This window comes from Girardinichthys multiradiatus, chromosome 19, assembly GCF_021462225.1.
Source record: "Girardinichthys multiradiatus isolate DD_20200921_A chromosome 19, DD_fGirMul_XY1, whole genome shotgun sequence".
NCBI lineage: Eukaryota > Metazoa > Chordata > Actinopteri > Cyprinodontiformes > Goodeidae > Girardinichthys > Girardinichthys multiradiatus.
This window is the reverse complement of record NC_061811.1, coordinates 31,367,027-31,392,683: the sequence shown is the minus strand read 5'-3', so window position 1 is coordinate 31,392,683 and position 25,657 is coordinate 31,367,027. Positions and strand designations below refer to the sequence as shown.

General features: G+C 42.4%; 1 protein-coding gene across 1 annotated transcript; it reads right to left on the bottom strand.

Moving 5' to 3' along the window:
• Positions 1-1,374: 1,374 nt before the first annotated feature.
• fbln5 (fibulin 5) lies at positions 1,375-25,624 on the bottom strand. The gene is made up of 11 exons (XM_047346249.1): positions 25,177-25,624; positions 24,972-25,026; positions 24,843-24,891; positions 22,659-22,937; positions 8,574-8,696; positions 7,475-7,591; positions 6,517-6,633; positions 5,626-5,748; positions 5,316-5,442; positions 5,003-5,198; positions 1,375-2,073 (listed from the first exon to the last, which is right to left on the bottom strand). The coding sequence occupies exons 1-11, from the start codon at positions 25,206-25,208 to the stop codon at positions 1,912-1,914; spliced, it is 1,380 nt and encodes a 459-aa protein (XP_047202205.1). The 5' UTR covers positions 25,209-25,624; the 3' UTR covers positions 1,375-1,911.
• Between the last annotated feature and the right edge of the window lie 33 nt (positions 25,625-25,657).

Here is a 25,657-nt window from a genome sequence, read left to right as displayed (position 1 = left end):
AGGAGGGACCAATTCTGTTTGCTGTGCTTAAAAGAATAAATGGAAAATGGTCCAATGATTTATTGCCAGCTACAAGGTGCATGAAATGGAACTCTGTTACAGAGGCAAGCAGCGGAAATAAGTTAAAGCCAGTATACTTGTCAATGCTTTGAAATCCTAAATAAGTAGGATCAACTGGAATGTATATATTCAACTTGGAAAGTATGATTCGATTGAACTGTCTTTGTAAAGTGCCTTGAGACGACTTCAGTTGTAAACTGGTGCTATATAAATAAACTGAATTGAATTAAAACTGAATTAAATAAATTAAAACCCAAAATATTTAAATTATTACTTATTATTATGAAATACTTGAATTATTTTTATTTTGTTGTTTATAAACATCTAAATGTAGGTTCATTCTTCATGACCACAACTACATATTGGAAGTTTACACATCTGTAGTCTTTGTGGAAACTTGAGCACTCTTGGGGGGGGCCCCCAGGTGGCCTGGCCTTAAGCTTGCCTATTCTTTGGGCCGGCTCTTGGGGTGAGACAAAAGTAACCTTTTGTGATAAGAGTTGTTGCCGCCTCGTATCTTTAACTAAGAAAATATTTGCAGTTCTTTGAAAATCATTCAGACTATGCCAAATGTATTTTGAGTCATACTCATGCTGGTAATATTTGTATACATTATTAAAACATGCTATTATAAGATCAGCATGGAAATGACAGGCTACACTTCTACAAAGCCTTGAACTTAGTCTAATGCTTAAAATGTACCGCAGCCTACTGTACTGTCAGGAATTATTGCTTTCTAATCCAAAAATTTGACCACTTCACATTCCAGAAACAGAAGATCTGATAGGCTGCTTACTATACTGAAAATTACTGATATGTTTTTTTGGTTCCTAATCTTTTGAAATCTCATTTTCAAAAAAGGTGTTGACTTGTGTAGAGTGTTAAATATATGATATAATCGACATATTGCAAAGGACCAGAGCTTGAGTTTAATGGAAAATGAAACAGCCACTCCCATTATTTTGTTAACAGAACATAAACAATGTATTGGGATCTAAAGAGAAGAAAATGAGGTGGTGGTCATCACTAGGAAAGATTGAGTGGATAAATCTTAATGGACAACAGAAATCCAGCCATAAATGGATTGAATTCTAGAGCGCTTTTCTTTGAAGCTGCATGTTTTTTAATCCTTTGTATTTTAGCAGGCTGTGTTTGCTTAATTAAAAACCTTTTGGGAATATTTGTTAAATTATATAACAAAAATATGGTTTTAAGCTAATGAGACATTTTACTTTCCAAACTACTAAAGTCCTGAGGTGTATTTATTATATATTACATAAGCCTTTTAAAAACAGAGTCTAGGATGCACAGACAATCGATGTATTGAAGTCATTTATTGCTCTAAAAGAATCTGTGACCTACATTTATTTAATGACTGCTTGTTACATAATCTCAAACACTTTTTTCTCCTGGCGGGAAATGCACATGTAGCTTACTCTTCTGTTCCAATAACCTGCTTTTCTTGTTTTCAATACAGATCAGACTGCACTCAAAATGAAGTGACGGCATTTATGGTCACTTTAACAGCTTAAATGTGGGGAGATGGATGCCCACACATAATCACCAATACTCAATTAGTAATCTGAGCCATACTGTCAGAGAGAAGGATGTATGAAATTGTAGACTATAAATATTCCTCTGTGTCCACAGCCTTAAAAGCTCAGTATCCAGGAAACCTGACGACAGTCGAGCTTAGCAATGCCTTCCCATCAGCCGATCTTGTCCGAGTCCATACTGGATGTGTTTTGACGGATGATGGTAACAAAACAAAGGAGTATTCTCATAACAAACAAATTACACCAGTTACATGTGAGTGGAGCTGTCTTGTGCAGCAAGGTTTCTGTGGGACTCTCAGAACGGGTGCTCCGACACAAATATCGTCAGCCTGATGATGGAGCTGCCTCGGAAGTTGATGACGTTGTTGACCGTGACCATCTCCAAGTCCAGTACCACCTCCTTTGGCCCTTTGATTGGCCGCGTCAGGACAAGGGTGGCGCTCACGTTACTGGTTTGCTATAAGAGTGAGGAAGAAAGGCGGAATGTGAGTAATGACGAACAGGAAACAGTGAGGTCGAACAGTTTTGGTTTACTTTTGCTTTGCAGAAGTATTCATAACCCATTTAAATTTTTGTCACAGCACCCACTAACTTAAATGTATTTTATTCGGATTTTGTATGATAGACCGACATAAAGTTGTTCATAAGTACAAAGTAGTAAAAAAATGACACATGGGTGTAATGTTTTTTAAATAAAAATCTGAAAAGTGTGGCTGGTATTTTGTTTTTAACCCCTTTCACTGAAGGTAGCTGAGTGCAATTGAATCTCAGTGCTAATCTAGCTGTTCTGTGAAGGCCTAAGTGGTTTGTTAGAGAACATTAGTGAACAAACAGCATCATGAAGACAAAGCAACACAACAGACAGGCCAGGGACCATGTTGTAAAGAAGTTTAAAGCAGGGTTAGGTTATTAAACGATGTCCTAAGCTTTGAGTATCTGGAGAGAAACTAACACTGCATAATACACAGTCCCCCTGGTGATATATTGTTGTAGCAGCATCATGGTGTGGGGATTTTCTTCAGCAGGGGCAGGGAAGCTGGTCAGAGTGGATGGGAATACTGGTGGAACTAAATACAAGGCAATCCTGGAAGAAAATGTGAAGAACATTTGATACTGGGGTGTAGGTTTAACTTGTAGCAGGACAACAACCCTGTAGACATAGCCAAAGCTATAATGTAATAAGATCAAAGCATATTTATATGTTAGATTTAGTCAAAGTCCAGAAAAAAAATCCAGCTGAGGATTTATAGCCTTGAAACAGTCTTTTTATAAAGGAGAACAAGGAGGAAAAAAATCCAGCTGTAGATGTCCAAATCTGGTAGGGAATACTCCAAAAGAGAAAATTGCAGCTAAAGATACCTATAACATAGCAATTCATACAAATCATACCAAATACAAATGCATGGCACACTTTACAGATTTTATTTAGGTATAAAACATTGAAAAGAATGTATCCATTTGCATCAGCTTAACAATTATGCACTAGTGAGGTCAAAGCTTTGTCAAAGCTAGCTATTGTAATTTACAAACACTCCCCTGTTGTAAAACCCCACCATGTTTCTCAATAATAATTTAAGAATAAAATAAAGTGAAGCTCTGAGTGAATGGGAACATAAGTGCATATTCCTCCATCTACTGGTGACACACTGCAAGCACCACTCAGGTGCTCCAGGTTTTCCAGCCTCCCCCATCTTGAACAAACTGTGCGCTCTTTCCATAAGCTGTCAAAGCACAAGTGTTATTCTGAAACAGAGGTTCAGCTACTGTCTCTTGTTGGATTGTTTTGTTAACATTACATTTAAAATAAGAAGACCAAAACTAACAACTTATTTTAAAATTGATTGAACTCAACCTGACCCTAAAGTCTTATGTGTGCTACCTAAAAGATTTCTTCTATACCTAGAATAATTCAACACAGCACAACTGGACAAATCTTGTTAACCTCTGCTTTAACCATTCATCAGCAGTGGTACGTTAAAAGTATCACAATCCAACTAAGAGTTCCACATTTCAAGGGAAGAAACTTTTAATTACTTTTAAACCAAAACATAGCAGAATAATGAGGATTTTAAAGACCAAATGTTTAATCTTAGAGCCTGACAATCTAATCTAAAGGCATAAATAAAAACTTTCCTTGCACAACACGAGCATTTGGAGCCCCGCATCTCTAAAACAAAAATACATTAGCTTATAAGGTCAATGATATGCCATCTGGAACCACAGAGAGCATTGCACATTGACCTGAAAAAACAAGTGCATTGTTTTCTTGACAAAAAAAAAAAGACCATTATAAAAAGAAATAAATTCCAGTGGATGTATGGCTGATGGCATAGAATTTGAACTGCACTTCTGTGCACCACATGTGGCATTAGTGTGAAGTCACTACTTAGATCCAAACAGATTGTAAGAAAACGTAACTGTAGATAGATTTATAGAGTTTAAGTGGCATCATAGATGGTGAATATAGTTTTGACATCTATATTACGGTAGTGTGGTTAAGCTATCACAAGTAAAACATTGATTAAATATGAAAAGTATCGTGACCCTTTTAATAACTTCCATTCAATGCCGCCATGTTTTACTCAACCCCCTCACAGCCGTTTTTGGGACAAACATGCTAACACATACCTGTGCACTTTAGAGTAACAATGTTACTCTAATGTGCACAGGTATGTGCAGAAAGTTAAGCAGAAAGTACATTTATTTAAAGGATTTTTGTGTTTTAAATTGCAGTTTTTTGTTTCAAGGCTTCATTCATCTTGCAACAAAAACTGCAGGTGGACCTGGCACACCTAAAAGCACTTTAAATCCCTGGTTAGGGTGTCGGGGTGTTAGTTCTCCAAGCTACTAGCTTTCATATAGTATTTCTGCCAACTTGGTGCTTCGTATGTAATGTCATTCCTTACAGGCACCTTTCAGTTGTCCTTTTTTTCTGTTACTGCTTTTTTACACATTTTAGACATGGAAATGAATATAGGTGTCAGCATCAAACTTCAACCCAATAAACAAGAAAAATGTCGAAATAATGACAGATGGCCATTAATGTTGTAGGTTAAAAAAAACTTTTTTGATTCATCTAAATAACTAAATATCAAAACTTCTTTGTTATTGGCTGCTTTTTGTCAGAGGTCAGCTTTAGCATATTTAGGAGTCATTTTGACATTAAGCCCCTCTAATTATACAAGACAGGTCAAAGACTTATTTTGGCAGCAATTTACATCACTAAGCTGTCATTTGTGCTTTTGCAGCAAATCTGATACAGATTGAAAGTCGCTGTTAGTACAGTTTTGTTTTTGGCTTCCTTCTTTCTTAATACATGTTAACTCCTTCTGCCCCCCACCCTTTTGTTGGATTTAATCTTCTATTCATGGACTCAGAGTGCTCACCCTCATGTAAAATTCTCGTCCACTGTTGCCCGACTTTATCTGGAAGATGTAGAAGGCGCCGGGGTAACGCGTGGTGGCCTGCATCTGGAAGATATCTGCAGGCACACTGCGTCCCGACGACAAGTCCATGTGTCGGTACAGGACGGTGAAAGCTAAGTCCCTGCAGGCAGGGTTCTCAGCTGAACACATGCACTGACTTCAGATTAGTGGACATAGGAGGTTTAGAAAAATGAAAGGTTAGATTCTGCAAAAATAAAGCAATCCGAAATTTTCAAACCGTTATGATGGGATGAAAGGATGAAGGAAAACTCACTTGTCACTAACAGCGGTGTATGGAAGTTGACATTGTAATGGATTCAGGCATGTATAGCCTCCCTGGAAATTGAAACACACTTGTTCTGTTGTACAGGTGTTGTTACCAGTGTCACATTCATTGATATCTTTGAAATCAAGCACACAACAATCAAAGTCAGTGAAAAATCCACATGATCAGAACCACAGCAACAAGGCATCAAGAAGATCACATCATTTAAGGCAGTACTGGCATTTTCTCAGCTTTATTTTAAAACTTTTTTTCAACACTTAAAGGCATTAGAGTGATTGTCCTCTGCAGTGAACTTTACCTTCACAGCTCCTGCTATCCTCATATAAATAATATCCAGGCGGACAGATGCAGGAGAAAGAGCCAGGGGTGTTCACACATCTGTACTGGCACAGAAACTCAGAGAAACTGCACTCATCCAGGTCTAAATGAAATAAAAGATATAATTCAAGCAAATGTGAAATGTCATCACACACAAAGAGTGCTTATAGGTTCTGAGGATGCCAGCTTTGATGCATCTGTAAGGACTTTTTTCCAGTTCTCCTCCACATTTTCGGTTTCTACTCCATCAATCAATCACATGCAATTAGAATGCAATGTAAACTCTGAAGTATGTGCCTCGCAAAAGCATCCATACTCTCTGATTTTTTTCAAATTTCCTCATGTTACAACAAAAGCAGTTGTATTCAAAGATCTCTAATTAGTAGATAGGGTCCATATGTGTGTAGTTTAACCCCAGTGTAAATGCAGCTGTTCTGTGCAGGACCCCAGATGCGGGGAAAGAGTGCATTAACCACAGAAGCAGCCAAGCGTATGATGGTAACTCTGGGGGAGCTGCAGACTTGATGATAAAATGGATACAGTAAAGAAAGAAAACCTGTTAGAGGTTTCTCTACAACACCAACACTAAACACAGAGCCAGTGCTAAAGATCAGGAAATATAAAGATTTACATTTGCAAGACAATGTATATGATCTGTGTAGATGCACAAGCTGTGCCTTAATTTTATGTGCATGATCAGATAGAAACATTTTATTATATAGGAAAAAACTTGAATCAGGCAGAGCATATATTTGTCTTTTTATCTCTGTCTTGATCAATAAAGAATTATTCAAATATGCATTGAGTATTGGGAAACAGAGCAGAGGTAAAACATTTTACTCTCTAAGAAGCATACTGTAAATATCCTCACCAATGCAATTTGTGCCATCGGATGCCAGCTCGAAACCTTCATCACAGTTACACATAAAAGAGCCGTAGGTGTTGAAACAGCCATGACTGCAAGGTTCTTCTTCACATTCATCCACATCTAGTCAATAAAAGGCAATGCAGGAATATTAAAGTTTTCAAATGGCCTAATGAGTCCACAGCCCCATACTAAGGAACCGGTTCAACCCCTCCGGGTTTACTTGAAGAGATTCTACTGAAGATGGAGCTAAGGTGATACTACAAAGCTGGTTATCAGCTCTACAAGTCAACCCCCGGTTACCGACTCTGGACATGGGCATGTTCATGTAAAAGAGGCGGAGTTGCAGTAAGATGACAAATCACAATAAACAGGATGAAGCAGGTCATAAAAAAGCAAAAAAGAACAACAACAAAAAAAGCTTATCAGTATTGTAGCTGTATTATTAAAGCATGAATTTACCTGACATTTTTGTCATCGACTGCGCAGCTGCAATTTTATTTAAGAAACACCATTATCATTATTCTCTAATAGTCAGCCTCTAACAGGAAGAAAGTAAAGTAATCAGTGTTTGTTTTAGGTACATAAGGATCAATACTGAAGACATATCTGTGACAAAAATATTCAGGTGAGAATGTAACTGTGTGACACTGGAAAATAACAGGAGTGGTGGAAGAGTTGTCACCACTCCATTTAATCTGTTTTCTCAAGGCATTGATTGGTTGAGAGGTGGTGCTTTTTTGGTCTTTATCTCTAATCAGAAAGTTTTCTAGCATAGGTTACCATGGCGACAGGCCCAAGTAAAATGTGTGCTAAATCTGACAGCTTAAATTACACAGAACCTATGCAAGGTAGAGCGGGATGCTGATGGACTCCGAGCAAAGAAGACTGAATGCTGAAATTAAATCGAAAGGTGTAAATACACTTTATTGTTCTGGTTTTGTAATCCTCTAAATTCACGTACCCTGACAGGTCCGGCCGTCTGGATTAAGAAGGAAACCGGGATTACATGAGCAGGAGTAAGAGCCAGCGATGTTGGCACACAGTTGTTGGCAGTAACCGTAACGGCATTCATCGATATCTGGTTCAAAGGAGCAAGAAACGCTGGTTAAAAAAATAAAAAAAACATACACCGGCTAAATATGCACTTTCTTTACTTCACATAACATGCACACTGTGCTGCTCTTACAGAAGAACACTAAGGCAATTAATATCATTTCTAGGTAATGTGCAGATTTTGTTTTTAAAGGTAATCAAAATAAATGTGGCATTTTCTGTAATCAAAACTGCTCTTATGGTTTTAACGGTTCAGAAAAGGCTATGTTTAATATGTGCCATTTAGGAAAATTATCACTAGCCACTCAAACCACTTTAATGCATGTTTCACAGCTTGAGAAAGCACTCCAGTAGATAATTAATTCAGTCTATCTAATGATAGAAATATTTGCTTGATGGTTGTATTCTGGATTTCTTTAAAGAAACAAAAGTAATATGCAGGTTTGCAAAGAAAACTTCAACTTCATATGCTAAGGTCGCTTCCCACAGAGTTTGACACCACAATGCCAGCTGAACACCAATCAAATGCAGGAAATCCTCTAAAGGGTGGGGCAGGGAAAAATGCTGTACAGGTCAGTCCAATAGCTTGCTTCTCCAATGTTAGGAGCAAACAGGATGAACCTACTCAACACAGAATGGGGCGCTAACCCCATATTGATGGCGTATGCATGCATAAAATGCAACACAAACCTCATTCAGATCACATCTGAGATAGAAAGGCTCTTTTTTAATTACGTGTTTATGGACCACCTTCCCCTACTCCCCCTTTCAACTGCCGACTTGGGCATTTGCCCATATCAAAACTTGCCAACAGTTCCCCAAAAACTATGCATTGTTGTCTGACAACAGCAATCGGCATGTTAAATGTTTTAATACCTAAAATAATGACAGTACCATTGAAGCACATGTAAGAGTTGAGTATTTGACCTAAACCACCCAAAACGTTTTACTTGAGTCATATTTGTCAAAATCAAGCTAAAAAAAAACAGCAACAGCAGTTCTCTCACCCTGACATTGTCCAGCTATGAGCCAGTAACCTTCTGTGCAGGAGCAGGTGTAGCCACCGGCTGTGTTGATGCAGACCTGGGTGGGGTTACAGTGATGAGAGTTTGTCTCACATTCATCAATGTCTGAAACAAAGAAAAGTGGGAAAATTCAGAGTTTAATCAGTGAGGCAGACATACAAAAGAAGGCAGGAAATAGTTTTATGAATGATTAAAGCTCAAATCAACCTGATCCATGAAAGATTAATGCTATAAGCACATTTCAGAGCATTTAATTACCCTTTGGGATTAATAAAGTATTTTTGAATTTTGTTTTTGTTGAATACCTATCAAACGTTTAAAACCTTTTGTCCTATTACAATCACATATTTTATCAGGATTTTATGTGACAGACCAACACAAAGTAGTGCTGTGTGTAGCTGTGGCGTCAAGGAAAATGAAACATATAATATTTTTAAAACAAATAATCTGAAATGCGGGGCATGCATCTGCATATAGCCTCCCCGAATAATGGCTTTGACAGAACACGTGAATATGGTTGGATCTAAAAATCATTTAATTGTAGTTCTGGCTGTATGTTTAGGGTTGTTGTCTTGCTAAAAGGATTACCTAGACTTGAGTCCCAAGTGTTTTGTTGTCTCTAACAGGTTTCCTTTCAGGATTGCCCCGTATTTAGCTCCATTTATATTCTTATAAACTCTGGCCAGCTTACTTGTCCTTGCTAAGGGAGAGCAGCCCCATAGCATGATGTTGCCACTATGTTTGACTGTGGGCGTAGTAATGGTCATGTCAACAAATTCTCCCACTTGACCTTTTGGATCGCTGCAGCTCATCCAAAGCTACCAAGGCCCCCTTGGCTGCTCCTCTAATAGTAATACTCTCCTTGCCCGACCATCAGTTTAGATGGATGGCCATCTATTTTTTTTTTTCTTTTTTTTTTTTTCAATTTTGGATGACTAAAATAATCCATAATATGTTCACAGGTTGGGATATTGTTTAATAAACTAACCACGAGTTAACCTTTTCCAAGCCTTTAATGTCCCTTGGTCTTCTTGATGCTGTTTATTCACTAATGTTCTCTTACAAACATCTAAAATGGACGACTAGGTGTCCCTCCTGTCACCCAAGAACAGCAAACTGAGGCTATAATTCTTACAAAGTTCACCAAAATTGGACAATAACCGACTGTAAAAATTTGGTCCAATGAGTCTTAACTTTAGCTGAGTCATTTAGATGGTTTGGTCTGAATTCGGTTTTAGCAGCATAAACAGATCAGGCTGCTGCTGTTGGTATTGTGTGTGGGGGATATTTTCTTGACACGCTTTAGCCCTCCAGGTTCCAACTGGGCATTGTTTAAACACCCCAGCCTACCTATTGTTGTTGGCCATGTTCATCCCATCAAGCCCAGAGTCCACCCACCCTTTGATGGTTATTTCCAGCAGAATAATACACCATGTAACAAAGTATCAATCATCTCAAACAAGTTTCTTGTACACGAGGCTGAGTACTGCCACTGTACTCCAGTTCGGCCTCCAGAGACACCAGATGTCAGTCCAATAAAATACCTTTAAAAGGAGATTCACACAATGGATGTTCAACCGACAAATCTGGAGCAACTGTATGATGTTATCACATCAATATGGACCAAAATCACTAAGAAAGGCATTTGACACCTTGCTGAATCGATGCTGTGAGCAATTAGGTCAACTGTGAAGGCAAAAGCAGGTCCAACCCAGTGTGGGCAAGGTGTTCCTAATAAAGTGGCTGCTGAGTGTATACCCAGATTGAATTACAGAGCGGTAACTTTTTAAGGCAACTGGTTGCACTGCATTTTTTTGGGTGGTATGACAGTAAAAGGACCTGAATACAAATGCTAATTTTGTTGTATATATCCTCTTTTTCTCCACTTCACAATTATGTACTGCAGATCCATCACCTAAAATACCAAAAAAAATACGTTGAAGTTTGTGGTCATAACATAAAACATTTCAAGGAGTTACAGTTTATTAGTTATATCTTGACATACCACTAAGACCAAACACCTTGTTATAATACAAACCAATATTCTGCTTATATTATATATATATATTGTATATATAGAGCAGGGCATTTAACCCACCAACAGCCTCCCAGATGATGCCACTGTCTCTTCTTCCCCTCACTTCTCCAATTGTGGTACATGTCTTTAGTGTGAGCAGATAAGGTGGGAGCACTTTAATTTATGTCTGCTTTAAGAGCCTTCTCTGGGAACATAGCTGACATTTTTTTTCTAAGAAAGCAGTTTAGTAATTTGGCACCTCTGCTTTCTTCTCATTGGAGTTCTGCTGCCAGTTTAGGACTTTGTGCCTAAATGTCTACAAGACATGGGTTTACCTATGCCATCATGGAGATTTTATCAACAATCTTCCATTAAAAAGTCCCCCAAGCAATCAGGTTTTTAACACCATGTGTTAAAAGAATGCCTTTATAAACACATAATACTTGAACAAGACATTGGCTTACAATGCCTTGTTCACTTATCAGAATCAGAATCAGAATCAGCTTTATTGCCAAGTTCGTACATACAAACAAGGAATTTAACTCCGGTACACTTTGCTCTTTGGTTTTGTTGTTGCATTACAGAATATACATATTTACAATGTACAATATAGACATATATAAATAAAAAGGTGAATTTGCAACATCTGTATGCTGTTGTTTTGTACTCTATTGAATGTTCAACAGAGAAACAGCCTGGGGGAAGAAACTGTCTCTGTGGCGGCTGGTTTTAGTGAACAGTGCTCTGTAGCGGCGGCCTGAAGGTAAAACTCTAAACAGTTTATGAGCAGGGTGTGTGGGGTCTGCAGAGATTTTAGCAGCTCTTTTCCTGACCCTAGACCTGTATAAGTCCTGGATGGAGGGAAGGTCAGCTCTGATTATTCTCTCTGCGTTCCTGATTATTCGTTGCAGTCTGGATCTGTCCTGTTTTGTGGATGAGCCAAACCACACTGAGATGGATGAAGACAGGACAGATTGAATGATGGCAGTGTAGAAGATGACCAGCAGCTCCTGTGGAAGGTTGAACTTCTTGAGTTGCCTCAGGAAGTACAGTCTCTGCTGGGCCTTCTTTTGAACAGTGTCTATGTGTGAGGACCATCTCAGGTCCTCAGAGATTTCAGGTTCCTAGAAACCTGAAGTGGTCTACAGCTGCTATGGTGTTGTTGAGGATGGTGAGGGGGGTGTATGGGGGTGGTGTTCTCCAAAAGTCCACCACCATTTCCACAGTCTTGAGTGGGTTGAGTTCAAGGTAGTTCTGACCGCACCAGTGGACCAGCTGATCCACCTGCTGACTCTGTATGCAGACTCATCACCGTCCTGAATCAGAACAATGACAGTGGTGTCATCTGCAAACTTAAGGAGTTTTACGGACGAGTCCACTGAGGTGCAGTCATTTGTGTACAGGGAGAAGAGGAGTGGGGATAGAACACACCCCTGGGGGGTACCAGTACTTATTGATCTGGATCGGGAGAAGACGCTCCCCAGTCTCACCTGCTGCTGTTGGTCCGTCAGGAAGCTGTTGATCCACTGACAGGTGGAGGCTGGGACGTTGAGCTGGATGAGCTTCTGGTAGAGGATGTCTGGTATGATGGTGTTGAAGGCCGAGCTGAAGTCTACAAACAGGATCCAGTCGTACGTCCCTGGATGGTTGAGGTGTTGCAGGATGAAGTGTAGACCTAAGTTAACAGCATCATCTGCCAACCTGTTTGCTCGGTAAGCAAATTGCAGGGGGTCCAGCAGGGGGCCTGTGATGTCTTTCAGGTGCTTCAACACCAGCCGCTCAAAGGATTTCATGACCACAGATGTCAGGGCTACAGGCCTGTAGTCATTTAATCCTAAAATGGTGGGTTTCTTGGGAACTGGGATGATGGTGGATCGTTTGAGGCAGGAGGGGACCTCACATTTCTCCAGTGATTTGTTGAAGATCTTTGTGATGATCGGAGCGAGTTAATTTGCACAGGCTTTCAGGCATGATGGGGAGACGTTATCCGGTCCTCCAGCTTTCTTTGTTATCCTGGCTTTCTGCTCAAGATAAGTGATCTGAATACCCCTGGAGTAGCTCACACACTGTATTATAATGGACACATTTCCTTATGAGGATCCAGCCTCCATTTGTGGTTCTCAGATTGTGAAGTCACTTATCTCTAGGAAACCAGCAGTGAAAGTGGGTAGGTGTCTTTTCTTCTTTTGTTTGGACAGGCTGTTTTCATAGGTGATAACGTCTGAAGTGGGACCAGTGCCCTTTCTGCTTGCTTGGGTCAATGGCCCCCTCACCAGGGGGGTGGCGTAGTTGGTGGAGGCCAAAAAACGTTCGGCCACAAGCCAAGGACAGCACCTGCTAGCAGTTAGACTGAAGCCCTCTCCGAAAGGCCTTCATATGCACAACATGTGTAGACAACATATACACACCACCTGCGAGAGTGCTTCAGATCACCTCCTTATATAGGCCTATTTCAGCTGTTGACAACTGGAACTGGATGCAGAGAAGACATGCCAAAAGAGATTAGCTGGAAATGCCTGAACATCCGTCACATATAGAAAAGAATAAAATGCCCTCAGGAGGAAAATATTTCCATTTGTGCTGAAACAGAGTGAATATTAATCCTCTGTGTCTGTAAAAAATGCACAGCTGCTTCTGGTACTAGAACATATCAGAGATGCTCCTCCATGATCAGAGATCACAGAGAACATTGGAAGTAATCAGGATTTACACCAAAATGGAAAGAAAAATGTGTTAGTTTTAGATAAACTGCAGTATCATTTGCTTTTGAGTGTATCAGGTTTTCTCAGGGAGCTTGATCTCCTGATATATCATTTGTTTTCTCCAGAATTGGTTAATTTCTTCTCTAATACTCCCCAAAATAGTGAACTCTATATACTACTGTGCACTAAGCCACAACGTCCGGTTCACAGAGAAACAAAGCTGAATTCACGACACAGAGCTCTGACTTTGACCCTTGAATACGACTCCAGGTCTGACAGTGATCTAAGCCACATCATCCTACATCTGCAGCTGCAACTTCACTACTGCTGTTGTGGCTCTATGAGGAAAAACTACAAGCCGGGCTTCACATTTCTGTAAATGACCCTAATAATAAGCAGGAAATGGCCTGTAGTGTTGCAGGGACATGTTCATGTTCAAACTAATTTTACTGCTCTCATGGGAACCATAATTTATGTCCGGGTCAAACATTAAATATCACTTTCCAGTTTAGATGAACAGCTACAACTGAGCACAACAGAAAGAGATATAGTGTGTTGCAAATGTAGTCCTATAAGTGAAGCAGAGAAAAGGGGATACATATTTTTTTCTTACAAATAAGTTTGCATTTGGTGTAAAGGGAGTCAACCTGACTATACAGTGCCTTGCGAAAGTACTCGCCCCCCTTGAACTGGTCAACCTCTTGCCACATTTCATGCTTCAAACACAAAGATATAAAAATCTAATTTTTTGTGAAGAATCAATAAGTGGGGCACAGTCGTGAAGTGGAATGAAATTTATTGAATGTGTCAAACTTGTTTAACAAATAAAAAACTGAAAAGGGGGGCGTGCAATATTATTCGGCCCCCTTGCGTTAATACTTTGTAGCGCCACCCTTTGCTGCAATTGTGTCCGACTTGTTGTTGATTCTTCACAAAAAAATTTTATTTTATATCTTTATGTTTGAAGCCTGAAATGTGGCAAGAGGTTGACCAGTTCAAGGGGGCTGAGTACTTTCACAAGGCACTGTAATTTAATCTCAGTATAAATCCAGCTTTTCTGTGAAGGTTTCAGAGGTTTGTCGGTGAACAACCAGCATCAGGAAGACCAACACAGCAGACAAGTCATTGGTGAATCTGTAGAGAATTTTAGGCAGGTGAATTAATCAGAGAAGCAGCCAAGATACAAGAGGAGCTGGAGGCATCCACAGCTCAGGTGTGCACTGCTAGAGTGGCAGGAAGAAATACATAGTTAAATAGCCCAGCTTGGCATAAGCCATGTAGGGGACACAGCAAACATGTGTAAGAAGGTGCTCTAATATGATGAGACATTTTGACCTTAATGCAAAAGCCTGTGTATGCTGGAAAACTAGAACTCCACATCACCCTGAAAACACCATCCCTATATGGTGGAAAGTAGTAATGGGAGCATCATGCTCTGGGGATGCAGGGACAAGGAAGCTGGTCAGAGTTAACAGGAAGATGGAGAAAGGAAAATACTGGACAATTCTGGGAAAAAACATGACTTAAACATAGTCAAAGCAACAATAGAATGGTTTACATTAATGTACACACACTGATGTGTTAGCACAGACCGGTCAAAATCTAGACCAAAATCCAATTAAGAATCTGTGGCAAGACTTGAACATTGATATTCACAGACGTTCTCTATCCAATCTGACTGAACATAAACAATTTTGCAAAAAATAAAAATTTAGCTCAGTTGTGCAAAGCTGGTAGAGGCATTACCCTGCAAAGTTGAAGCTGTAAATACAGTGAAAGATTGTTCAACAAAGTATCGACTCAGGGGGGCTAAACAAAAAACACATGTCACAATTTTCCAATTTTTATGTAAAAAATGTTGAAACCATGTATCTTTTCCTTTACTTCCCAATTGTGCACTACTTTGTGTTGGTCTATCACATAAAATCCCAGTAAAATAAATTGAGGTTTTTGGCTGTATTGTAGCCAAATGTGAAAAACTTTGAGATATGAATACTTTGCGAGGCACTGCAAAGATGTGACTGTGTGTAATTAAAAAAATATGCTCAGAATACAGATGAGGGTTAAAAAAAATCCCTAATAAGTTTTGTTGTTCTCCTGCAGAGTGGTACCATTAGTGAAACTAATGGAAGACTGGGGCACTAAGCAAAAGACAAAGCCATGGTTTTGTTTTAGGTTCAGACAGGAAGTCACAGTGTGTGTAATTTCTGCCCCACAGCATCATCAATCAGCAAACGATTACATCGGCACACATCAACACACACATGCAAACCTTCAGGGATGTGTGGACCTGTAACGAGTGGCCCCCACAGAGTCATGCTTGTTCTCCAAGCCAGGTCTGGGTGCAGATTTGGTGAAACATGACCTCACTTTTGGCACTCTGGTAGAGTGGTTTACCCAAACAAGGTTGTGAGCTGAATCTCTGGCAAGCCATCTGAAAGTCAAAGAGAAACAGCCCATATTTGTGCATGAGCTCAGCTCTAATGCTCTCTTTTAGAAGGAAAAACAACTGCACTCTATGTATATATTTCCACCTCATTGCAGGGTTGTGGTTGATTTATCCTAAATGACAGAAAAAAACGCACTTTGAGGAGGCTATTTTCAACAGTTTGCTCAGACTGTACTGCCGAATAAAATTATACCATAAAGGGTCTAACAAGTTATTTCATCACAATTGGTTAAAAAAACAAACTATGTTGCATTGTTAGTTTTTGATGACAGCTTTTTTTTTGGTTTCCCAAAATGTTATTTTAACAGACATGTTAGCAGCTTGTGAAGACTTACAAATATATTTAGCAGTTGCAAAAATGATTTTATTGTCCAGTGCTATAGTACTTTTTTGGCTTCTGTGACAGTAGTTGCAATGGTGAACATAAAAGTACAGTTATGCTCGTTGCGAGTTCAGATTTTCAGATGATTTCCAGGTGTTTTTTACTTTATAAGTTAATTTAAATGGTAAATGCACTGAGTTTATAGAGCGCTTTTCCAGTCATACCAACAACGCACTCCAGTCTAGGGCCATATTCACCCAATCACATTTACAAACGTGCAAACTTTCACACAGCAAACTCAGACCGAAACTTGGGGTTAAGTGCCTTGCCAAGTAGCATATCAGGAGGAAGCTGGAACTGAACAAACAACTTTCAGAATGCAAGACGAAGACCTAAAGTTTCCTCCGATGTAAACTAATACAGGAAAGTTTGGATTATAAAAACACAGTTTACAGTATTTCTCAGTATTTATTTTGTGCCCTTACAGTAAGACCTGGATCCCTGATTTAAAAATAACTAAATTAGGTTTCATGAAAGCAGTCGGTCTTTACTCTGGTTCATCATTACTGTGAAACTCATTTGATAATTAAACATTTTTAGAAAAACATATAGAATCACCTCTCTTGGCGGATGTTCAGTCAGTTGTTTCACTTTGTTCTACTTTCAAGATAAAAACCTTCAGAGCACACCTCCAAGAAACCTTCTGCAACCTGTAAGGTTAGCCAAGGCTCAGTACTCAGCCCAATACCGTTTTCATTCTACACACTTCCTCTAGCAGAAATTACTGCCTTTTAATAAAATATCTAACAATTTTTATGCAGATGACATTCAGTTATATGGGTTTTAAACTACACCAGTGTACTAAGTATTCTAAATTAATCAACTGATTAACTCAAGAGACTGACTGATTGATTACTGTTTTAATTCCAGTAAAACAGAAATAATGATAATAGCTTAATATATACATACGCCAAGCTACTACCTCCTTTTGGATATCCACCAAGTCCAGTGTTTGTAACTTAGGAGTAACATTGGATTGTGACCTAACCCTTGACTCACTTTTAAAATTCATCCCTCGATCTTGCTTTTTTCTGTTTAGGAATGTTGGTAAATTGAGACCAATTGCGCAGTGGAGAAATGATTGATGCATTTGTTTCTTTCAGTTTAGCTTGCTGTAATGCACTGGTTACTTGTGCAGGCAAAGTTTCTCTTAGACAATTGCTGGACTAGGTTATTGACTCGATCACACAAGCAAGATCAATTAACTCCTGTTTTGTTTTCTTCAAACTGACACCCCTTTGAGTTAAGAATTTACATTAAACATTTGTCCTCAGATATATAGCAGGGAATGGTCAAGCACCAGTGTATGTACCTAATCTACAAATTAAACATTCAGTTTCCTGTTCTTTCCGTACAAAAACCTAAATGTGTTTTTCCCCACACAAAATGGATAACTGAAGGAGATCAAGCCTTTAAGGCGGCCTATTGTGTTGTGTTTTGCCGTTTACCTGAATGCTATTAAAAAGCAGATAAGAACCCTAGCATTAGCCTAGGGTTTTATACTGGCATCAGTATTTTCTTCTATTCATTATCTTATGCGTGGGTTTATATTTTTCTTTTATGACTTTTAAGTGTGATTAGATTCAAATGTCCTGGGATTTTTAAGATTTTTATATTTGAATAATGTACAGCACTTTGTGACACCCACACAACTGAGTGCAAAAATGAAGAGTGGCTAATTCACCTAACATGCAAACATGCATGTTTTTGAATGGTGGGAGAAAGCCGGAGTACTAGGATAGAACCCATGCCTGCAGACATCCCAACCCAGCCACAAGGCAGCAGTGCTAACCGTTGTGCAGCCATGCCCCAAGAGTTGCACTGTATTCTGTATTTTTTTAACACAGGTGCAAATGAGCAAATGACTTTTCAGTTTAAAAAGAGTGCAGGCAGACCTTTATGACTGGTGACACCTGGCCCCTAAAAGGGAGCGGTCCATTAAAACATGGAAAGGATTACCAAACTCTTTGAAGAAGATAAGTGAACATGGAGAGAGGCAAAACATATACACTGTTCCCAGTCAGCTGTGTCGAAAATATGGAGAACGTCCAAACTAAATTGGAAGGTTGGGAAAAGGCAAACATCCACATAGACAAATACATGAAAGCAAATAATCAATGAAAAAAAAACGGTAAAAACCAAACTAGAACCATCACTAACCCTTAAACAGAAGAAAACAAAGTCACCTACAGGCTAAAGAGAAGCAGTCATGGACTGCTGAGGACAGTAGATAAAAGTTGGATTCAAAGAAAAGTCCAGGATCTAAACTGGCCAAGGAGATAGTGATTTGTTTGGACCCATCTCAGTGACCCATAGAAAGAGGGCTGCTTGAAAAACTCTATGAAGAGATGGGGCTGCAGGTAAAGGAGCAGAGTATGGTTGCACGATATCAGGAAAACATGTTACTGCAATACTATTCCTGAATATTGTAATGGCGATATCAACGTAACCACATTTTTTCTGAGTCTTTCCTGTTATTACAGTTTCTCCAACATTTTCCGCGAATTTTTGCATCTCAAGCACTAGAAATATGCTTCTTGTGTGGGTATCAAGAGCAGTTAGAGATGTTTCAGGTGGCCAGGTCTATTACTGGCATACAGTGTTAAAGCTTGAAACTTGACATCCTGCCAAATATTGTATTCATAGAGACTTTTGTGATTGAAAGGACGCACAGGTGACACAGGTTGAACACTGACATTTTAGACACCTTTCTCCTATCAGCCTGAAGCAGGGTTTGGTGATGCTAAAATTTCTTCTCAGGATGATGAGGCATCTGTCCATTGAGCAAAAGAGTGATACTTATTTTCTTCAGGAAAGCCAGACCAACTCAATGAGCCAGCAAGGAGTCTCAGTACTCGTACTTATAGTCTTCTGCTTTATCTGGGACCGGGTCGCGGGGGCAGCAGACTCAGCAGAGACGCCCAGACGTCCCTCTCCCCAGACACCTCCTCCAGCTCCTCCGGGGGGAACCCAAAGCGTTCCCAGGCCAGCCGAGAGACATAGTCCCTCCAGTGTGTCCTGGACTGTCACCTGGGCCTCCTCCCAGTGGGACGTGCCTGGAACACCTCCTGAGGAAGGCGTCCAGGAGGCATCCGGTATAGATGCCCGGGCCACCTCAACTGGCTTCTCTCGATGTGGAGGAGCAGCGGCTCTACTCTGAGCCCCTCCTGGATGGCCGAGCTCCTCACCCTATCTCTAAGGGAGTGTCCAGCCACCTTACGGAAGAAGCTCATTTCAGCCGCTTGTATCCGGGATCTCGTTCTTTCGGTCATGACCCAAAGTTCATGGCCATAAGTGAGGGTAGGAACGTAGACCGACCGGTAAATCGAGAGCTTCGCTTTTCGGCTCAGCTCTCTCTTCACCACAACGGACCGGCATAGCGCCCCCATTACTGTGGCAGCCGCACCAATCCGTCTGTCGATCTCCCGCTCCATTCTTCCCTCACTCGTGAACAAGACCCCGAGATACTTAAACTCCTCCACTTGAGGCAGGAACTCCCCTCCAACCTGAAGAGGACAAGCCACCATTTTCCGGTCGAGAACCATGGCCTCGGACTTGGAGGAGCTGATTTTCATCCCTGCCACTTCACACTCGGCTGCGAACCACCCCAGTGCATGCTGTAGGTCTTGGCTAGAGGGGGCCAGCAGGACCTCGTCATCCGCAAAAAGAAGAGACGAAATCCACTGGTCCCCAAACCAGACCCCCTCCGGCCCTTGGCTGCGTCTAGAAATCCTGTCCATAAACGTTATGAACAGAACCGGTGACAAAGGGCAGCCCTGCCGGAGTCCAACATGCACCGGGAACAGGTCCGACTTAGTGCCGGCAATGCGGACCAAACTCCTGCTCCGCTTGTACAGAGACCGGATGGCCCCTAGTAAAGGGCCCCTGATTCCATACTCCTGGAGCACCCCCCACAGGGCATCACGAGGGACACAGTCAAATGCTTTCTCCAGGTCCACAAAGCACATGTGGACCGGTTGGGCAAACTCCCATGAACCCTCGAGTACCCTGTAGAGGGTATAGAGCTGGTCCAGTGTTCCACGGCCGGGACCAAAACTACACTGCTACTCCTGAAGCCAGGGTTCGACTATCGGCCGGACTCTCCTCTCCAATACCCTGGCATAGGCCTTACCAGGGAGGCTGAGGAGTGTGATCCCCCTGTAGTTGGAACACACCCTCCGGTCACCCTTCTTATGTAGGGGGACCACCACCCCAGTTTGCCAATCCAGTGGCACTGTCCCCGTCCGCCACGCAATGTTGAAGAGGCGTGTCAACCATGACAGCCCCACAACATCCAAAGACTTGAGGTACTCAGGGCAGATCTCATCCAACCCTGAAGCCCTGCCACCGCGGAGTTTTTTAACCACCTCGGTGACTTCAGCCTGGGTGATGAAAGAGTCCAACTCCAAGTCCCCAGCCCCTGTTTCCACCAGGGAATGCATGATGGCAGGATTGAGGAGATCCTCGAAGTACTCCTTCCACCGCCCGATAATGTCCCCAGTCGAGGTCAGCAGCTCCCCACCCCCACTGTAAACAGTGTTGGCGAGGCACTGCTTCCCCCTCCTGAGGCGCCGGATGGTTTGCCAGAATCGCTTCGGGACCGACCGGTAGTCCACCGAACTCCTCCCAGGTCCGAGTTTTTGCCTCTGCCACCGCCCAGGCCGCGGCACGCTTGGCCCCACAGTACCCTCAGGAGTTCCACAAGCCAACCACAGCCGATAGGACTCCTTCTTCAGCTTGACAGCGTCCCTTACTGCCGGTGTCCACAACCGGGTTCGGGGATTGCTGCCGCGACAGGCACCGCAGACCTTACGGCCGCAGCTACCGGCGGCAGCATTGACAATAGATGCGGAGAACATGGTCCATTCGGACTCCATGTCTCCAACATCCCTCGGAATCTGGTCAAAGCTCTCCCGGAGGTGAGAGTTGTATACATCCCTGGACAAGGGGTCCGCCAGACGTTCCCAGCAGACCCTCACTATGCACTTGGGCCTGCCAAGTCTGTCTGGCTTTCTCCTCCCCCAGCGGATCCAACTCACCACCAGGTGGTGATCAGTGGACAGCTCAGCCCCTTTCTTCACCCGAGTGTCCAAAACATGCGGCCGAAGGTCTGATGATACGACAACAAAGTCGATCATTGACTTCCTGCTTTGGGTATCCTGGTGCCAACTGCACTGATTGACACCCTTATGTTTGAACATGGTGTTCATTATGGACAATCCGTGACTAGCACAGAAGTCCAATAACAAAACACCGCTCGGATTCAGATTGGGAGGCCATTCCTCTCGATCACGCCCCGATCACGCCTCTCCAGGTGTCACAGGAAGTCCCCCAGCAGAATAATGGAGTCCCCGGGAGGGGCACTATCCAGCACCCCCGACAGGGAAGCCAAGAAGGCCGGGTACTCCGCACTACCACTCAGCCCGTAGGCTGAAATGATAGTCAGAGACCTCTCCCCCACCTGACGGCGCAGGGATGCGACCCTCTCATCCATTGGGGTAAACCCCAACACGAGACTGAGCTGGGGGGCGACAAGCAAACCCATCCCAGCCTGCCGCCTCTCCCCATGGGCCACTCCAGAGTAGAAGAGAGTCCAACCCCTCTTGAGGAGATGGGTTCCAGAGCCCACGCTGTGCGTGGAGGCGAGCCCAACTATTTCTAGTTGATATCTCTCGACCTCCCGCACAAGCTCAGGCTCCTTCCCCCCCGGCGAGGTGACATTCCACGTCCCTAGAGCCAGCCTAAGCATCCGGGGATCGGGCCGCCGAGGTCTCCACCTTCGTCTGCCGCCCCATCCTCTTTGCACCGGTCCCTCACGGTTCCCCCTGCAGGTGGTGGGCCCACTGGGGGATGGTCTCGCGTCTCTCGTTCGGGCTTGGCCCGGCCGGGTCCCGCGAGGAGCAACCCAGCCACCAGGCGCTCTCCGACGAGTCCCGACCCCAGGCCTGGCTCCAGGGTGGGACCCCGGCTCCGCCGTACCGGGCGACGTCACGTGCCTCGATTTCGTAGTCATCATGAGGGGTTCTTGAACCACTCTTTGTCTGACCCGTCACCTAGAGCCTGTTTGCCATGGGAGACCCTACCAGGGGCATTTAAGCCCCAGACAACATAGCCTCTAGGATCATTCGAGCACTCAAACCCCTCCACCACGTTAAGGTGGCGGTTCAAGGAGGGGGGAGTCTCAGTATAACTGGAAATGTATGGTAGAAATACGAAGTCAACAGCTCTATGAGAATGTTGACTGATGAAGAATATTGTTTTGCCATTAGTGAAGTTTCTGCTTTAAGAAATCAAGCCATAACGAAAGCCAGAGGTCCATCATCGACTGGATCTGAAATTTCGTGTGGCATAATTTGCAAAGCCAAAATACTGAGCTGTCAAATAAAATACCTTTTCTGCAAAAAGTGTTTACATTTTCTGTTTTCCAGGGGTTATCCTGGGACATTTAGTCTTACTTTCTGTTCAAAGTTCAAAGCTCCACTTAGCTTACAGGGCATAACTGCTGTCTGTTACTCACCGTTACAGGTGCCATCCGTCGCAGGAGCATACCCCAAGGTGCACAGTGCACGGTTTCTCACTACGGGGTAACTAGGCTCCACGGGTCTCGCGGGAGCCGGGATGAATGTGTCCGAGTCCCTGTGAGAGGGGTCCGGATAACGTGGCTCAGGCTGGACGGAGCCCACCTGTCTGTAAGGCCGATCATAATAGTCACTTGAGAGGCACTGATAACCTCCAATCCGGTTGACACAGAGCATCTCTCCTTGGCAAGGTGTTGGCCAGCTGCACTCATTCACATCTGGAATGCAGAGAAGAGCGATGGTAAGGACATTCCTGCAACTAGAACATCTGTGAGATGGTGGCCCACCCAGTTTAGTATTTAGCAACAGATCCTTGCAAAAGTATTTGTTCCTCTTGAACTTTTTAACATTATTTCATGTTACAACCACAAACGTTAATTCATTTACTGGCTTATTACACAATAGGCCATCACAAAATTTGTGAAGGAAAAGACAAAAGTGCAACTAACAGCCTTGAGAAGTCACCTAATTCACTAATAGAGTCCATCCTGGTGCAATCTAATCTCAGTATAAATTCAGCTGTTCTGAGAAGACCTTAGATGTTTGTTAGAAAATATCAGTGAATAAACAAAGCATCTCAAAGGCCAAGAAATACACCAGACAGGTCAGGGTTAAAAGTGTTGTGAATTTTAAAGCAGGGTGAGGTTGTAAATGCCAGAAAAGCAGTCCAATGAGGCTCTTAGTGAGTCTGAAGGAGCTGCAGAAATCTATAGCTCAGGTGGGACATCTGTTTACAGAACAGCAATTAGTTGGGCATTCCACAAAGAGTAGCAGGAGGAAAGGCAATGTTAAAAGAAACCCATATAGAAAGTCCCATATGCAGTTTGTTACAAGTCATGTATGGGACACAGAAACGTGACACATTCAAAGCAAACATGTGATTCTCGAACTCCTGGAGAACCAACTTCTTCTTTCTTCCAGAAGGAGTGTGTTTTTAGCTCAAACGAACTCAAGATTCGCTGAGAACCACACATGGTCAACAAACAAGGCTTCTGCTTCCTGAGGAAACTCAAGGAAGCTGGACTTGGCCTCCCAGTAGCTACCCAGGGCTGGACAGACAAATAGTTAAATCAGTTGGCAAGATCACTGGAAGTAGCTTTCCATCATCCAGTGACATCTAAATCAGCCACTGCAGGGCCGGAGAGATCATATGCAACCCCACCCACTCTTCTCACAGACTGTTTGACCACCTCCTTGCTTCCTTTCTTCTGGGAGAAGATTGTGCAGCATCAAATCCAGAATGTCCTGGGTCACCTCAACCTCTTTGCTGAGGCCATCAGAATCATGAACAGATCCTAAACAAACTTGTTCATTGTTGCAAAATTATTATTTCATTCAATACTTAATAACATTTATTTATAACATTTTTTTTTGGGGGGGGGGGGGGGGGGGGGGGCAAAGTATTTTGATCCAAATCACATGAAACAATAATGTAATTTTTTGGTTGACATGCAAAACCAACACCGCACATCATTTGGAACACACCATCCATGCACAACAGCATCATGCTAAGGGGACGCCTCTCTTTAGCAGATACAGGAAAACAGGTGAGAGTTCATGGAAGGTGGATAAACGCTGCAGACTGGGGTAGAGGTTGACTTTAAAGCATGACAACAAACATAAACATACAACCGGAGCTACAATGGAATGGTTTAGATCAAAGCATATTTACATGTTAGTGGCCCAGTCAAAGTCCAGACCTAAATCTAATTGTAAATCTGTTGCAAGACTTCAAAGTGTTTCTGAGATTAAACAATTTTGCTTAAAAGAAGGTGTAACAAAGACCAGTCTCTAGATGTACAAACTTGGTAGACAAATACTGCGAAAGACTTGCAGCTTTAAGTCCTGCAAAAGGGAGTTCTAAGTACTGAGTCAGGAAGGCTGAATACAAATGCACACTACACTTTTCAGATTTGTAATTGTATACATTTTAAATGACAACCATGCACTAATTTGGGTTGGACCATCAGAAATTATACAACTAAAACACATTAGAGTTTGTGGTTGTAACAGGACAAAACGCGAATTATTTCTAGAGGTATGGATACTCTTGCAAGACAATGCATACATGTTTCACGTCGCATTTCTTTAAATTCTACCTTAACATATTAAATTACTCTTACCTGCACATTGTCCTAAATTGCGGTTAAATTCAAAGCCGTATGGGCAGGGCTGAGGAGAGATGATTGGAATGTGAGTGGTTGTGTCAGTCAGCGGCTGTGTGATCATAACGAAGCAAGGTGTAGAGTTACCTGTCCATGTGCAGACTGGATGCATAGCAGAGTAAATACCAAAGCAGCCAACATCCTGCAAAGAGGGAATTTTAGTGTTGTGAAGTTTTGTGGAGGACAACTGGCTGAAGACACAGGAGCTCGACAGAAGCATAGCCTAGTCATACAAACGCATCAACGGAGCCCGTTACCCAAAAGGTTCAGGAGGAAAAAGTGTCGTACTAACCTTACAGAAGAACAAAACCTGAGAGCACGCATTTCCAGAGTTATTGTTTTATGGTTTCTAGCGAACTTCCTTCAAAAAGAAAGATTTAAACGACCCGTAAACCCGAATCCCAGCGGGGCTCTCTTCTATCCCCTCCAACTATGCGCCCTTACGCGAAAGCCGACACCAGGTTTTCATTAACCACTGTGTGATCGAGCTGAAGCTTGGGCACATTGACCAACTCTTGCAGGAATTCCTCGCTCGGAAAGAAACGACCCGTTTTCTGCTCGGATCTTTCGTCTTTACAGACTATTTAGCAATGCAGATGTGACGGCCCCCACCGAGCACTTCTAGCAACAGCTGGATCCAATCAGGAGATCCAGCCCCCTCCAGTGAGAGCGCGCAGAGACAGCGGCCCCGCACTCACTCCGACAGGCGGCCACTGCGATGTGTCCGGGAGCTGAAAGACATAAAGCACGCACTGTAGGCGTGTGTTTTCTCA